Raw genomic sequence first — 16,698 nt, forward strand, 5'->3', positions numbered from 1 at the left:
TTATTTAATATTATATATTAATCAATTTTTATATTAGTAAATTTAATTAATAATAAAAATTTATATATATTTATTTTTATGTAAAATTAATATTTAAAAATTATTAAATAATTTAATAAATTTAACTAAATAATTATTTAACACTATTAACTTTATATAAAAATATTTACATATAAGTACCTTAATTAATTAATAGGATAAGGCAAAGATTTGACGTGAAGAAGAGAAACATGACAAGCGAAGGTGACTTGTCAATGGTGGCTGTTGGGGTTGGAAGCGGTTGTATGTCTTTTCTTGCATTACTACTTTTTCGATCGGTTGTACGGTCACCAAATTGCAGACTTCGATGTTGATGTTATTCTATATTGTACCTGGATATTCAATTTCATTTCTATAGGATAATACTGATTTGGTGTCCCATTTAAAATCCATTATTATTCAAATCGTTTAGACTTTGCATGAAGTGCAATGTATGAAAGCACATACATACACTATTTCCTCTTGTTAAAAATTCTTATCAATTTCGACTCGAAAACAAATCATATCAATTCTTAATAATTTGTCCACTGATCCAACCTCGGCAAACCATTAAGTGACTTTTATTCTTTATTGTTGACTTTTTCACAAAAAAAAAATAGTTACATATATTGATAATATAAAATTTGTATACAAATATTTGATTATAATTGTTATATTTATAACAGTATTGTATATAAAAAAGATCTTATAAATTTAATTTCAGACATATTTATAAAAGTCAAAAAGTTAGAAACATATTGTTAGACATTTATTTTTTTTTTAAAAATTCTATAATCACTAAAAATTAATTATTAAATACTATTTGTATTTATTTATACATATTATTCAAATAGTTTTTATCGAAATAATTAGTCACCAAAACAATAAAATATATCATAAAAAAATAAATATTTTTACAATAATATAATCATATTATTAGGAAAATATAATAAACTTTTTATATCCATGAAAAAGGACTAACTTTTACTGTGATATATTATTACTGAAGAAACCACATTAACCACTACACAAAATACATTAATCAACTAAGAATATATTCATCCATATCAAGATCATAAAAAGTAAAATAAAATAAAATAGAATTCGTCCATATCAATTATTATATGAGTATCTAACAAGAAAAGATTATTAATTTCATGATCCCTTATACTTTGTTCAACTACCTCTTTTGTTCAAAGTTTATGATAACTACGCAATTAATATTCCTATCCCCGATACCAGTTACCAACTTTAATAAGAACTGAAAACTGAAAGTGTTCTCTTCAATCTTCATGGCTTTTTCTCTCTGTCTCTATCCTCATTTGTGGCTTAGAATCAATATTCCCTTCCTCTTCAGTTCTAACTTCTCTTTCTTTCTGTCTCCAGTTTAAAGAAACATTTCTGCCATAACTAAGATTCTAACAAATCAGTGACATCACCATCATACACTATTGCTATTTCTCTGTTCTTGAAAGTCTTTCCTAATCACTCTAACTTTCTCTGCCATTTTTGTTATTGTCTTTGATTTGTGCTGTTTTTGGGAATCAAATCCATGATGAGGTTCTCCCAAGGAATCTCCACTGATACAAGGGACCAAGATTCTCACTTCAAGAACCTCAAAGACAGAAACTTTTTGGGAAAACTGATATGGGACTTTGCATTTGCATGTGTTGCTTCGCCATGCACTTGTAGCAGTGGAAAAATCGATGGCAAAGAATTCAAAAACATAACTTTGGATCACAAGAAGGCTCTGTTGCTGGCAGAATCTAATGGGGTTGGAGCAGAATTGCTGAACAATGAACCTCAATCGGTTCATTCATCTTTCAGGTTCAGCTTCCGTTCTCAGGTTGAGCTAGAATCCTTCAACATGAGTTCTTCTTCTGCTGCTGCTGCTAAGGCAGCCTTGTTGATGGTGAATTTGGAGTGTGAGTCTCTGAAATGGAGGACAATGGAGCCATTGGAGAAGAGCATATCCCCAGTGCCCAACACTTTGATCAGGTTCAATTATCATGAAATTGTGCATGCTACTCGCAATTTCTCCAAAGGTAACTTTTTTTGTTTCCCAAGTAAATATTAATATGCAGGACAATTGGTGCATGTTGTTGAAGGAATCAAATTTCATTTGTTAGTAATAGTTTGTGATTCATTCATTTGTTGGGTTTTTTTTATAGGTAGAGTGTTGGGAAAAGGGGCATTGAGCTGTGTTTTTAGGGGTAAAGTTGGTATATTGAGGACAACTGTTGCAATCAAAAGGTTGGACAAAGAAGACAGAGAGTGTGCCAAGGCCTTTTGCAGAGAGTTGATGATTGCAAGTTCTCTTCACAACACAAACATTGTGCCTCTTTTGGGATTTTGCATTGATTCAGAGGAAGGCTTGTTTTTGGTCTACAAATTTGTTTCAGGAGGAAGCTTAGAGCATCACTTGCATGGTAGTGGTACTTTAATTTCTATTTTTTACTTTTTACTTCACTCCATAGTTTATGATGTTACCAATTTCCAATTTAACTGGTTATAGATTTTACCTATTTTTATAGGGAGGAAGAAAAGTAGAGGTTCACCACTTCCATGGTCTGTGAGATTTAAAGTTGCAATTGGGATTGCAAAGGCCATAGCTTATTTGCATTATGGAACTGAAAGATGTGTTGTTCATAGAGATATTAAGCCTTCAAACATTTTGCTTTCCTCTAAGAAAATTCCCAAGGTAAGATGCTTAATTTCAAGTTTGCTATTCAATTGTCTCGCATAGTCAAGTTATCAAACTGTTATCGAAATCTCGAGTTAACTAGTAAACTAAATTTTATCTGTTTAGTCCCCCAATCAAGTTTACAGCACTCTTACAAAATTAGCTTAACAATTCAAATTTTCCTGAAGTCCATGAGTTTAGTTAAACTCTCGAGTTTGATTCGTTACTTCTGATTGTTTTTGTTAAATTGAAGTTATGTGATTTTGGACTAGCTACATGGACTGTTGCACCTTCAGTACCTTTTCTATGCAAAGCTGCCAAAGGAACATTTGGGTAGGAACTTAACCCCTTCATATTAATTCTGCAGTTTTCTCATGTTTTTGGTCATTGCATCTTTTTTCCTTCTTATTTTAAATATTCATAATCAAATTACCTTCTCTGAACAGTTATTTGGCCCCTGAATATTTTCAACATGGAAAGGTGTCAGATAAGACTGATGTTTATGCTTTTGGAGTGGTTTTATTAGAACTCATAACTGGCAGGAAGCCAATTGAAGCAAAGAGGACTCAAGGAGAAGAGAACTTGGTCTCATGGGTATGTCAATTTTCTAATTTTATAGATTATGATTGAAAATAAACAACATGCTCTAAACAAAAATTGTTCCTATAAAATACTCCAATTAACATGAGTATTATTTACTATAATTAATGTATTCCTTGTTGAAGAAAACATACACCAAATTTTTGCATCTATCATTACATTTAGATGAGAAGTTGTAATAAAGAACATTATTAGCATCAGATCAAATTCAAATGGATATGGTCTCTTTTTTTTGTGACACATTTATTTGGCATTCAATATTCAGGCTAAAGCTTTGCTACAGAAAGGGAAATTAGCTATTGAAAAGTTGGTTGATCCTCAACTCCATTATAGCAGTTCGAGATTCTCGAGTCAAATAGCTCGGATGATCGAAGCGGCGGCTGCTTGTATTACATTCGAAGAATCTAGAAGGCCCGGCATATACGAGATTCTTGCAATACTAAAAGGTGAACAAGAACTTGTTCTCTCCAGGAGGAGGAAGTCTGGTTACTACACACAGTTACAACAAAATAATAGTGATTTGAAAAGTCACTTGGCTTTGGCAATGCTTGGAGTATCAGAGTTTGATGATGATGATGATTATCTTTCTTGCCGCTAAAGAACATAACTTACCTTCATTGTTGTCATGGTTCCCTCTTTAGTACTAAGGATTAGATGAAAACATTTTGTTGTAAATAGAAGGAAAAAAAGGGGAGCTTGAAGCCATTAGAAGAGATGTAATGAAGGGTTAAGGGTTTGGATAGTATGCATGAGTTTTATATTCAATTTTTGTTGCTACTAATTTATTAGAAAAAGGGGCGAAGATTGTTCATTTTGTACATGTTTTCTCTTTAACTTCCCCTTTTGTGAAAGGCATGAAGTGTAATGACTCTTCATCAATTCAAGTTGGAAAACAAAACAGGTTTAATTATTCTGGTGGTGAGTTTCATCAAATTTTTAATTAAATTTTTATATTTTTTAATTGAATTTTTAAATTGTTTTTAATTTTATAATTAAATTCTTTTGATATAAAAATGTTAAAATTAATAAAATGTTTTTTCAAAAAAGTATATGATAAAAAATTTAGTTAGATTTTTAATTGTTGATATTTTTAATTTGTAAAAAAATATTTGGTTAATTTTAATATTTTTATATTAAAAAAGATCTAATTACAAAATAAAAAATAATGTATGGATTTACTTAAAAGAAAAAAATATAGAGATCTAATTATAAATTTGGTGAAATTATAGAAATCAACAGAATAATTAACTTGATGTTATATTTTTAGTTTTTTTTTACCTTTCGACTGATATGCAAATCTCTCTAAGAAAATAAAAATGTTACTTATTCTTTAAAATTCAGTCTTTAGTAAGCTTTTCTAAAGATTTATTGTTATTATTTAATTAATTTGAATATTCACTTTTACATATCAGTTGCTCAAAAAATTAGAGAAATTATTTTTATTTTCTCTCTTTTTTAAAAACAGAATAAAGGATAATATTTAAAGGATAGTTAGTTGTATAGAAAAAGACAATATCAATAATTTCTTTAACTAAAACTAACTAATTTTAAAATTGGAAAAAAAATTGAAAACAAATATTAAATTATTGATTAGAAGCACCATAACAACTTGTAACTCATTTTCATACAAGTTTAACTAAGGTTTTACTTTACATCCAATTTGAGATTAGAATATCGCACCTAAATTGCGTCAAGGTGCACGCCTTTGTTTTATAAAAATAACAATAATGTGCATTGAAACTAGTCATAATGCAAAACCATAGAATAATATTGAAAACGGTTCTAATATAACAAAATTGAAAGCCAGGGGCTCACACATCATGAATTTGAATGAAAGAGGCTCTCATTGTCATCGTGTATATCAAAAGGTCATGCAGAGAACATAGCACAAAGAAAAGACAATTAAGTAAACTTAATTTAATTAATTTAACAAAGATTGAAGGTGGCAAATAATTCAAAAAATCTTTGCCACATCCTTCACTAGGCCACGGTTGGCTCTTGCAAATACCGTAAACTCTTCGTACGAAATGAATCCATCATTATTTGTGTCAAGTTCTTCCATCATCGTTTGAATCTCTTCGGGGGTCACTGACCCCAGAGATTTCAGTGCTTCCCCAAGCTCTGATGAAGAGATTTGACCGTCGCCGTTCGCATCGAAGTGCTTGAATATGCGCTCACGATCGGCGATATCTTCTGGAGAATCCTCAGCCATTGTAGAATAACTATTGTGTATGAAAAATTAACAATGATTTTTTTTTTAATTACTTTTTATTTATTGTATGTTATGGCCTTATGGGGTTGCACTGAAATTTGAGATTTAGTTCAGTTGCCAAAGAGGGACAACCTTAAATATAGGAGTGTCCTTGTATGGCAACTTAAGGTAAGAAAGTTATTACCAAAAATAAGCATAGTTCAGAAATTGTTTTTACTCTCTATATTTTTATGGTTGAAAAATGTTTCGCTATTTAGTTTGAAAGTATTTACCATTCAATCGATAGAAGAATGATTGATCAATAAAAAAACAATTGATTAGAGAAAAAAAAAACATGGATGCAAAACAAAAGAATGATATAGTTACCATTTTAGCCTTTGATTTGACCAAGCCTTTTATGGACATTGGCAATCAAGTTTCAAATTTTCAATGTTGGATTCAGAAAAGTTGATCAATTACGTTATCTTATCTTATGAATAAATAAATTATAGTTTAAGTTAAATTAATGAATCACTAAAGAATCACATGGAGTAAGCAATGATGCATTGTTTTATTTCTTTTTGTAATAGTAATTAATAAAAATAAAAAAAACCACCAAAGATGCTTTGTGAAGCAAAAGATTCCAGTTTGAAATCATTCTTGTTTAATATTCCTCAAATTCGTAATTTTTTCTATTAAATATGTGATTTATGATGCAGCGTTAGCGTAAAACAGTTTTACACGTAGAATCTTATTTATACATATCTATTTAAAAGAATTTGTCTTCATCTTAATATAATTCAATTAACTCATCAAAAGAGGTATATTAATTATGCATAAACAAATCTACAAGACACTTGAATCTAAATAAGTTGCAGGTTCCATTCAATAGTGTACTAGTAGATGAGATCTGAATCGACACAATATCTTGTGTACAATATGTACATATAACAAGACACATCAACCGAATGTTGATACATGGATAGTAACACTATGTTAAGCAGTGAAAGCAATACATGCTCTCTGATGTTGGATGAACTCAAGAATGGAGTGCTTGCTATATGAAAACTTTGCTTGAGTCAGCATGAACTTGCAAATTATTGAAACAATTAGTTCTTATTCGTTGTAGCTTTTTCGCTTTCAAAGCAGCTAAGAATTTACAAAAAGCAAGTAGTAGTAGACTAGTTGATCCTCACAGAACTAGAGATTAGGCCGCGAATTTACGATACAGGCTTGAGCATGGCTTCGAGAACGGCTTCCTTTGTGGGCAAAGCTGGTATTGCGCCTCTCTCCATCACAGTCAGCGCGCCGCAGGCATTGGCGAATTTAAGAGCATCTCTCAATTGCTCCTCTTTCTGCAAGTTAAAAGGAAATGTATAGGAACAAAGAACGGTTAAATAGTTATGTTACTTCCAAATTTGAAGACAACCAGGCCTGGTACTTAACAACTGAGCCAAATGCAAATAGAAAGAAAAGTTTCACAATTCAACACACAAGGTTGAAAAGGAAAAATCAATGACACTGGAACCACACAATCCACACCTGAAGTAATGAAAGATCTGCAGCTAATTGTGATAATATTCCGGCCACAAAGGCATCACCGGCACCTGTTGTGTCAACAGCATCCACCTTAAATCCCTGGACTCTTCCACTGAACTCCTGCACAAAAAATAGGTAGCACAGGTTTTAAATCATAAATACCATGATTACTTTATTATAACTTGCAGCATATCTTTTTGTTAGGACTAATATTTTTTCAAGACTTATTTCTTGATATGGTTAATATAATAGACTAAATTAGTAATGAAACATCTCTGATATTGTTTTTATGATTTTCATTCCAACTAATAAGGCTGCGAGATTTAGAACACGGAAATTAAGCCTTGTTTCTAGCCTTGTTTCTAGATAACTGAACTCCGGAGAACGGTTTATACATCTATAGTGCTAGAAATAAGTCAAATAACTTGTTTCAATTTTAAAGTTGACAGGAATGTGTGCAGAACCAAGTGAGTTGTTACTTGTTACAGGCACTGCCTTTGAAGATACACCAGAGGGTGGCTAAAAACAAGTATTAGATAAGTTGAAACTAAGTTTAGATGATTCTGTTGCCTCTTTTGAAGGGTTACCTTGGTGTAATAGCGGCAACCATCTGCACCTTCAGTAACAAGAAGCAGCTTGAGGTTTGGATGGAATAGTTTACGAACAACAGCATCGTCGTATGGATCTTCGCCTTTTGTAAGAAAAGAAATCTCTTCTTCACTTATCTGAAAGATAATAATCAGATTGGTCGGTTAGTACTGTAGTTGCCAGTAGTAATCTGTGTTCTGGAAAAAGAGAACAAAAAGTCTATTGGGAACTAAAAAGACTAAGAAGAACCTTGATGATATCGGCAGTTTCCCATATACTCAGAATTCCTTCTCTGGCATTCTCTGCAGAAGGCCATAAAGGAAGCCTCAAGTTAGGGTCATAAGATAGAACTACACCAGCATCTTTCGCAGCTTTTGCAGCAGCAATGTGTGCTGATTTGCACGGTTCGGTAATAAGACTAATAGAACCATAATGGAAGATCTTAGCCTGTAAGAAAGAAACTTTGGATCAATTCAACTATGTTAAACTATAAACAACTATGGGGTGGAAGTGTAAAATGTTATAACATACTCACAATCATTTTAATGTTTTGTCTGATATAAAAGAAACCCCAAAGTGAGTTCTTAAAAGTTAAAATCCAGAAACAAGAATGCTATATCAGCAATGAGGATGAATGTTTCAATCATTACTCAGTGAGTCATTGTGATCAAAGAAATCCACAAACTGCCAGTTGAATGAATTGATTTTGAGTAACTGAACCTACTTAGATTGAGTGACAAAATTACAATACAAAGAACATTGAACAACTTTCTCAAATAGAAACTATTTCGGTTTAGTTTGACTAACCACAAAACTAAGCTTTGGTTTTACCTTTCTAATTAAGTCCAAATCAAGTTCATCTACTTGAAGCAGCATATCAGCACTGGGATTGCGATAAAACATGAATTCTCGTTCTCCATCACTCCTCAATGTAACAAATGCTAAAGCAGTGCGTGCGCCGGGGTCAAAACGCATCCCTTCATTGTTTACATTATTTTGCTTGAGTATATCAGCAAGCATATATCCAAATTCATCCTCACCTACCTGTTTATGTCAATGTTGGCAGTGTGGTTAAGTTTCAAATTAAAATAAAATCCTTCCTATAGAGACTAATGCATAGAAAGAAGCTTGAGAAATGACAAGTATAAAATACCTTTCCAATAAAGGCTGATGAACCTCCTAAACGGGATATGCCTACAGCAACATTGGCAGGGGCACCTCCAGGAGCTTTTTTAAAGGCAGATGCATCGGCCAAAGAGAGGCCGCTGGTAGTTGGGACGAAATCGATGAGCATTTCTCCAAAACAAACCACAAGAGGTGATTCCTTTGTTTCAGATGTGCCATCACCAGCAAGTGCCTTTCCTGTAACATACAAAGTTGAAAACAGAACCCAAGTTCTCCAATTAGAAAATCATCCACAGGGTGCATGATACAAGTTCATACCCCTACTTGCAAAAAATCTACTCCCAGTTCATACTAGGAGGCCATCAGAATTTATTGCTTTTAGCCATCACTTAGCCGCTCAATTCCTTTAGTCTAATAATCCAACAACATACGTTATCCCATACTTTTAAACATTGATGACTAATTAATGGCCAAAAACAATAAATTCTGATGGTCCTCTAGCATTTCCGTTCATCCAATGTTCCAAACAAAAGATAGAAAGCACTACTCACTCATCTTTATTGTGCCAAATGCAGCATGTGCATAAGATTTGGATAAGAAAACGATAAATCCTCTTAAATACATATTCCTAATTACTAGATATAGAACATACATTGAGATCTTTTTATGTTCACAGGGTATTAAACAAACAACAAGTAGAAGCAAATTTTCTTCAATTTCAGCTCTCACTTAATATCACAACATGAAAACAGAATGTTCCCATTCAAAATTGAAAACAAAACAGTGCTATGGCTCCTCATAGATCATTACCTCTGACATTCAACCTGAGAGGCTGAGGGAAAGAGCAAGAAAAGGACGAAGCTTTGATAGTGGGCTGATTCTGACTGAGCTTGACTGAACCTGTTGGAAGCTGATAAGAAACCACCACCATGCCTTTGAAGCATAAAGCTCCACAGTGAAGAGCCATTAAACAAGAAACAACAACAACAAATAAGAATAATAATTCAGTCCTTGTTGTGATTGTATAGTTGATTTGGTTGAAAGGGCGTGAGAATTGATGGGGGTTTAGTGTAGAAATATAATATATAGATGCTTTTGCTGGATTACTGTTTACTAGGTTGTTGTTGTTGCTGAGGTAAGCAAAGCAAATGATTTGACTTTAATTAAGATTAAGAGTTTAGAGTGATGCTCTTCTTGTTAGTGTTCTCTGTTTCTCACCCAACTGATTTAGCCTCTTAGTGCTTAATGCTCACGCTTGTCAATGGAGAATCTGTTGTCTCTGCTCACATTATTGTATCTAATTTATTTTATTATTTATAAATCTCACTATTTTAATTTAAAATTAATTATTTTATTATTTGCATCTTTGGTCTAGTTTAGAATCCATTTTATTAGGGAAGATGTCCTCTTCTCCTTAGTCCTTAGTTTTGTCTGTTTGTTTTTTGTTATTTATTTTCAGTTACCAAACAAAATTTAAGACTAATTAAATATTATTTTATTATTTTATTAAATTCTTCATTTAAAAAAAATTCATCTAAGAAATAAAGTTCAGGTTCAAACCCTGCAGAAGAGTGCTTGCTTTTATATTACTTGTTATCTCAAAACAGAAACTTCATATTGATTTAATAAGGAGTTGTTTGTATTTGTCACCAAACAAATTGTGAATATTGCTTATCGTTGGGGTTGGAGCAGCCTTTGCAATAATATCTTCTTATCCTCTGCTAATGTTGTGTGTTAAGGGGAATACATAGACAAATCACAAAGCAGTTCCAAGTTCCAACTTAATTAATGTTTTAAAATATAGTGCTATCATTTACTGAAATTTTCTGGTTACAAGTTATGCTCATTCTTTTCATATCAATAACAGTGGATACAAAATTGAATAAAAACATCATTTTCTGAAGGTTTTTTTTTTGAATTAAGAGAGCTCAACACAATAAAATGGAACAAAAAGAAATAAAGCATAACAAGATGCAAGACATAAATACAAATAAAAAGGTATAATCCGATGTCATCTCCGACATTGCTATCAACAACCAAACGGATCAACTCTACACCATTTCTTGTAACTCAAAAAGGACATAATCTTTACTCCGTTGATACTTTACTATTCCGCTCCAAACAAATGTTCCAAATAATCGCAAAGAAGCCTATCCGTTATTTCTTTTGCTCAGACTTGTAACTTGGTACTTTAGTTCAACTCTCAAAAAACTCTTTAATGATCTTTGGAATGGTCCATGCTCTATCATCACATGTCAAAAACATCAAACTAAAAGGAAGGACAAGTAATGAGGTGAAAATATTCAGTTTTAAAAACATCACTAGAAATATAATATTTATGTATCAATGTGTGTTCAATAATGCATATTTACATCCACTCATTTTATTTATGATATGTAAAAATTACATAGAGATATTATCATATTGGTCTGCTGTGTTATGTGTAAAGGTTGTGCAGTAAACATAACAACTAGCGCAGAAATTGAATATATATTGTTGAAAGTAATACTAAACTGACTAATAATTATATTTAGACTCATATTTAATCCTTTTCTTTTTCAAATCATGAGCTATTGTTAATTCGATCTACCTTGAAAGTCAGAGTACTAATACTAAAATTAATAACTCTTCAAAACATGTGCTTTTCTCTTGTTAACTGGGAAAACATTATGTTTCCCAAAAAGAATGGTGGTCTTGGGATTAGAGACACTTCCAGTGTTAACATTGCATTAATGGATAAGTTAGTTTGGCAACTTCTTAATAGTAAAGATAAGCTTTGGGTAGTGCAACTCATGTTAAAAAAATATTTGAAGTATGGTGTTGATTGAGATGCTAACATTCCAAAGAATGCTTCAAGGATTTGGAGGAACATTGTAACAGTTTACAATCATATTAAAGATAGTTTTGCTTGGTACATTCGATCTACTGATCAATCCTTGTGTTAATTGTAACAGTTTACAATCAAAATTTCAGGTTTATTGTCCTAAAAAAGAATATCGAAAAAAAAATCCAAAGTGTTAATTTTTCGTGTAGTAATATACGAACTAAATTATTTATGTCATTAATTTTTAGTATCGATATGATATAAAAAATAGACGAATAAAAATTTATCACATAAATTATACTTATTTTTATCAGCATTTGTTTTTATTTATTTTTTAGAATATATTATATAATTATATATATAAAAATATTCTCATAAATAATTATAAAAAGATAAATATATCCTTATAATTAAGATGATGATGCTCTTGATTTTTCATCAACGGTTACAATGTGCACTCTATTCGATCTCTAAGGCTAAAAGTACACATTATACTTCGGAAATGCTTTTGAAATTATATTCTCTAATATTTTCTCATCTAATTATTACTCAGTTACTTACTGTTTTCCAAACAATTTCTTTTATAAGATGCATTGATCTGATATGAATTCTTGTTTCTTGCCGCAGTGAAGATAAATTATTGCTGACATTATATATATACCGCTATTAGTCTTTGTTAATACTGTGGAATACTGGAAATGTTTCCATAGTTGATGCGTTTGGAGCATTTTGTGAGGTGTGTTGCAATGTTGCCAAACAGCTATCTTAATAATTGAAGCATAGGAGATTAGTTCTTTCCTTGTAAGCATTGGAGAATATAAGTACTGTGGCATTGCTTTGTCGATGTACCAACAGACGGAAAATTCTTCTGTACATTATTTTTCTTGTCTATAAGGTTTTTTATGTGTAAAGAACATTAGTTACTTTATTGAAAGAGATTTTAATTTTAGTCTACATCTTCTCTATTTTGGACTTGTTATTGTTATTACACTACTTAGTTTTTATGCTATCTGAGATTTTTATATATGATGGGAAAGAAATGGAACAGAATAAAAAGACAATATTAATGTCAAATTGAAATGCTATTTTACTACTTAGATAATATTGAATTAAGAAATTAACTAAATTAATTTGATGATGACAAATATTATTTTATTAAGTTAATCAATCAATTATTTTTTTTTTTTTGGCCAAGTGGATATATTCCTCCATGAGGACTTGAACCCAGTGCAACTCTATGGGAAGCACACAAAGTGGCCATCTAACCCAAGCCTCGGCTGCATCAATCAATTAGTTTTTAGTTATGTTTGATAAAGTGATGTAGGCCAAAATAGAGAGAAACAGCAGCCCAAATGCAAAGAAACAAAAATATTGTTGGTGGGTCTTTCTAACCAACGAAGCCCATAGAAAATAATGCCAAGAAAACAGTTGGGCTAAATGAATGAAATCCAACACAAGCCTAAGATTACTCCATTCAAGTTGAAGCCTTCCAATGCACCTCACTAGTTTGCTTAGGTCAGAACCTCAAAGAGAAAGAAAGAAAAAGCTTCGTTTTTCTTCTTGCTCATTTCATCAAAGAAGAAAGAAAGAGAAAGCTTAATCAAAGAAAACAAAGGTCTAATCACACAAATCAAACCATCAAGATAAGTCAAAAGTTAAAGGTGATTTATTTCCATTTGCATGCATGTTAATTTCTTCACTCCTTCTCCAACTTTCTGCAATACCATTTTTGGTTAAATGAAGAAAGATATATTTGATCTCTGCTGCTGTAAATCAATGGTTCACAAAGTTTCTTTGAGCCAAAGCACATTATTAATGGTTTGGATTTGGGTTTACCACTGAACAACCTTCTCTTTGCTACTCAAATGTCTTCCGTCAAGCAAAAAGGAGATAGCTTGGAAATCTCTAATTTGGGATAAATGAAGAAAGTAATCTCTATTCACCACTACTGTACATCAATGGTCAAGATTATTTCTTGAGAACCAAGAAGTATCTCAAGGGTTCAGATCTGGGTTCATCATTGAAAATAATTTTCTTTGCTTTACTGAGGCTTTCAGTCAAGCAAGAAAAAGTCAGACTCAAATTTCTAATTTGGGGATTAACTGGAAAAGTGACGTGGTAAGCTGGAAGCACACAGCTCAAGAAGTTGACCTAGGGAGAGCAACCCAGCAACATGCAAGGAGATGAAAGAAGATTTCTGTTCATTCAGAGGTAAGGAGAGAAAACCAGAGTTTGGTGAGTTTAGTTCTGTGAAGAGTTTCCTGAAGAAGTTCCTCTACTTGGATAATGCTTTCTTTCAAAGAAGCATTCGGCCAATATTGAAGAACTAAATCAGAGGCTTGCAAATCTGGTTTATCACATAATAAAGAGGCTGTTGAAGAGTTAATCTCCTTCATGTTTTACAGATTGTAATTTCTTTTTAATGTTTATCTTTCTGTAATTTCTTGAGTGAAAAGGCATAATGAGAGAGTTCAAGTAAAAGCCAAGAGTGAAAAAAGGCTGAGTGATACACTTGAGAGAAAAGTCTAGAGTTATTTTCAGATTTCTTTAGGTATGTCTGTGTCTTATATCTTGTACCTGTAAGGTATCCTTTTCTTAGTTGGGTTAGCACTAAGAGTGAAGAGTTAGGTATTAGCATAGCCAATGTCAAGTTAGGTTAGAACTTGAGTGTGAAAGGATTGTGTCAATCCTGTGGAATTGGTGTATGTAATACTTTTAACTATAGTGGAAATTTCTTTATTGTTGTGGAGGAGACTGGACGTAGGTTGCATAGCACAAGACAACCAAACCAGGATACATGCCGGTGTTAGCTTTTCTCTTTTCTGTTGTGTTCTGTTTTCTGATATTCATGAGACAAAAATAAATTGTCTCATAAATTTTCGCTGTCGAGTACAAACAGAATCAGAATTGAAAGTTTGTTTTAAAGGGTCTTTTCAATAACTTTAAAGAAAGGTATAGATTCAACCCCCTTTTTTAAGCCTACCACAACTTCCAGATAATTTATAAGTTTAATAGGGGTAAAAACAAAAAGATAAAGAAAATATGGTATTCCCCAGTTGATCTTTAATAATAACTTGGTGCTAGTAGACATTTTCACTTTGCATTTTGTATTTGAACAAGTGTGATTATAAAGAGTGAATATTTATTCTGGGTTCTGATAATTTTTTTAAAAGACTACAAGGTTTTTAATATAAAAAAAATCTATTTCAGTAATGCAGAATTTTGTAAAACCACAATTTGGTAAATATATTAAATCGTATTAAATAATATTATGAGAGTGAGTTATCGTTCCACAAAAATTAATAAATTGAACACACAAGAGTTAATCAATTATTTTAACTAGATAATTATAAATTAGGGTTCTGGAAATATCCAGTAGCAACAGAGAGTAAACCGAAGACAAATTGTAAATAGTTAGGGAAGTAATATGAATAAAAAAAGGTTAAGATTTTGGGAATGTTTAAGGGCTTGTTTGGACGCCATTCTCATAAAAAATCTTTTTTTAAATGATATTTTTTAAAAGATCTTTTATAAAAGTAAAAATAATTTTATATTTGGATATATCATGTAAAAAGATCTTTTTATCTATCAATTATGTTTGGGTAAAATAAGATAAAAGTACTTTTTTGTTCATTTATTATGTGAAAAATATCGTTTTTTTAAGAAAAAAGATTTTTTAAAAAAAGATGTAAATTATAACTTTTCAAAAAAGATGTTTTTTTTTTAATTTTTCTAGTGCTTTTACTTTTACTATTAGAAATTTGTTACACACACTAAAAAAAAAAAGATATTTTTATTGAAAAAATAATTTTTTTATCGATTTAATGGTGCCTAAACAAGCACTAAAACTCTAGGAAGAATGCTTTTCACTCCCTACTTGATCATACAAAAATGTATCTTACGGCGAACCCTAATTAATCAAACATCAATCTCTTAGTAATCCGATTTCTTTTAATTTAACAAACCGACAATGCTTTGATCAATGAATTATGATAAGAGATGAAACACGTACACTGATTCAAAAATCACACAATTCTCAAGGCTTAAACTTAATTAGTTGATATAATGTCACTTATCAAACCAAGTTCAAAATTTAAAGAATTGAGAGAAGAAGTTTTCAAGCTTAATTCTAACAAACAATTTTTTCAAGATAAATATAGAATTCAATTCAAATTCAAACTATTTTCCAATATATTCAAACCCTTGTGATGAAGAACAAAAACTTAACTTTTAAGAAAATATCAATGCATTAATCAAATGTAAAAAAGTAATAATATTAGTCCATAATAATAAACAGAACTCCTAATCTTAAAGAAAAAATTAGTTACACATGATGCCAAGAAAAATAAAAAATTATGAATTCCAAATAGCTGGAAGAAGAGAGTCATGTGAGTGTCTCTCCCCTTTAAATACTAACCCTAATTTAAGATTTAAAACAAATAAAAATTAAAACAGAATCAAATCTAAACTAATTAATAATATTTTTCAAATAGTTTTTCCTCTCAAATCAAGTTATAGATAATTCTTCATAATTACAAATCAATGCTTTAAATCATGGGTTTTGTGCTCTTGCTTCAATCATCAATTCAAGTGCTCTAAAGGATTAGAGATTAGTGAGAGATTTAACAAGGAATCACAAATCCTAAGAGTGGCTCATGAGTGGTGTGTGAGGCGTATGAAGCCTTGCATGAAGTGCAAACCCAACAAAAAAGAATTAGAGGCCTCTGTTTGGTTGCGTGAAGCACACCAAGCTACACATGAGGCGTATGGTGTACTGCGTGAAGCGCACCAACACATGCATGAAGCACAAGCCAGGAGAGCAATCCCTGGGAGGTGAGGTTGGTGAGGTGTGAGGTGCATGGCAGGGGATGTGAGGCCATGGCAAGAGGACGTGAGGTGCATGGTGTTGAGGGTAGCCTGGGAATGGATTTGGATGCTCCTTTGTTTAGTCCTTCTCTTCTTGTCTTGCTTGTTGCTATTGCTTGCTCTCCTTCCTTCTTGTCTTTGCTTGATTTCTTTCAATATTCTCCTGTAACGAAAGAAATTCACACTCTCAAAGTAATATACACTAAACCATGAATTGATTAATTAAAATAACAAGAATTATTAGCTTATGGATTGAAATTAAGA

General features: G+C 31.6%; 3 protein-coding genes across 3 annotated transcripts; 1 reads left to right on the forward strand and 2 right to left on the reverse strand.

The window, feature by feature from the left end:
• Positions 1–414: 414 nt before the first annotated feature.
• Positions 415–4,211, forward strand: LOC112702523 (probable serine/threonine-protein kinase PBL7). The gene is made up of 6 exons (XM_025753592.2): positions 415–2,063; positions 2,190–2,447; positions 2,553–2,719; positions 2,955–3,034; positions 3,148–3,295; positions 3,567–4,211. Exons 1-6 carry the CDS (start codon positions 1,571–1,573, stop codon positions 3,897–3,899), a joined length of 1,479 nt encoding a protein of 492 aa, XP_025609377.1. The 5' UTR covers positions 415–1,570; the 3' UTR covers positions 3,900–4,211.
• An 837-nt stretch (positions 4,212–5,048) lies between these two features.
• Positions 5,049–5,671, reverse strand: LOC112703977 (polcalcin Ole e 3-like). The gene has a single exon (XM_025755584.3). The coding sequence runs from the start codon at positions 5,511–5,513 to the stop codon at positions 5,256–5,258; it is 258 nt and encodes an 85-aa protein (XP_025611369.1). The 5' UTR covers positions 5,514–5,671; the 3' UTR covers positions 5,049–5,255.
• Positions 5,672–6,356: 685 nt separating this feature from the next.
• Positions 6,357–10,034, reverse strand: LOC112702524 (probable fructokinase-6, chloroplastic). The gene is made up of 7 exons (XM_025753593.3): positions 9,555–10,034; positions 8,773–8,981; positions 8,451–8,663; positions 7,869–8,066; positions 7,619–7,756; positions 7,035–7,151; positions 6,357–6,847 (listed from the first exon to the last, which is right to left on the reverse strand). Exons 1-7 carry the CDS (start codon positions 9,709–9,711, stop codon positions 6,713–6,715), a joined length of 1,167 nt encoding a protein of 388 aa, XP_025609378.1. The 5' UTR covers positions 9,712–10,034; the 3' UTR covers positions 6,357–6,712.
• Between the last annotated feature and the right edge of the window lie 6,664 nt (positions 10,035–16,698).

Source organism: Arachis hypogaea, chromosome 7 (genome assembly GCF_003086295.3).
Source record: "Arachis hypogaea cultivar Tifrunner chromosome 7, arahy.Tifrunner.gnm2.J5K5, whole genome shotgun sequence".
Classification (NCBI taxonomy): Eukaryota; Viridiplantae; Streptophyta; class Magnoliopsida; order Fabales; family Fabaceae; genus Arachis; species Arachis hypogaea.

Coding starts and splice junctions, on each gene's coding strand:
- LOC112703977 (XM_025755584.3), bottom strand. CDS start 5,513: ATGGCTGAGGATTCTCCAGAAGATATCGCCGATCGTGAGCGCATATTC.
- LOC112702523 (XM_025753592.2), top strand. CDS start 1,571: ATGATGAGGTTCTCCCAAGGAATCTCCACTGATACAAGGGACCAAGAT. Junction 2,064..2,189: donor TACTCGCAATTTCTCCAAAG/GTAACTTTTTTT, acceptor TTTTTTTTATAG/GTAGAGTGTTGGGAAAAGGG. Junction 3,296..3,566: donor AAGAGAACTTGGTCTCATGG/GTATGTCAATTT, acceptor TTCAATATTCAG/GCTAAAGCTTTGCTACAGAA.
- LOC112702524 (XM_025753593.3), bottom strand. CDS start 9,711: ATGGCTCTTCACTGTGGAGCTTTATGCTTCAAAGGCATGGTGGTGGTT. Junction 8,664..8,772: donor CATCAGCCTTTATTGGAAAG/GTATTTTATACT, acceptor TGACATAAACAG/GTAGGTGAGGATGAATTTGG. Junction 7,152..7,618: donor GTTGCCGCTATTACACCAAG/GTAACCCTTCAA, acceptor TTTTTTGTGCAG/GAGTTCAGTGGAAGAGTCCA.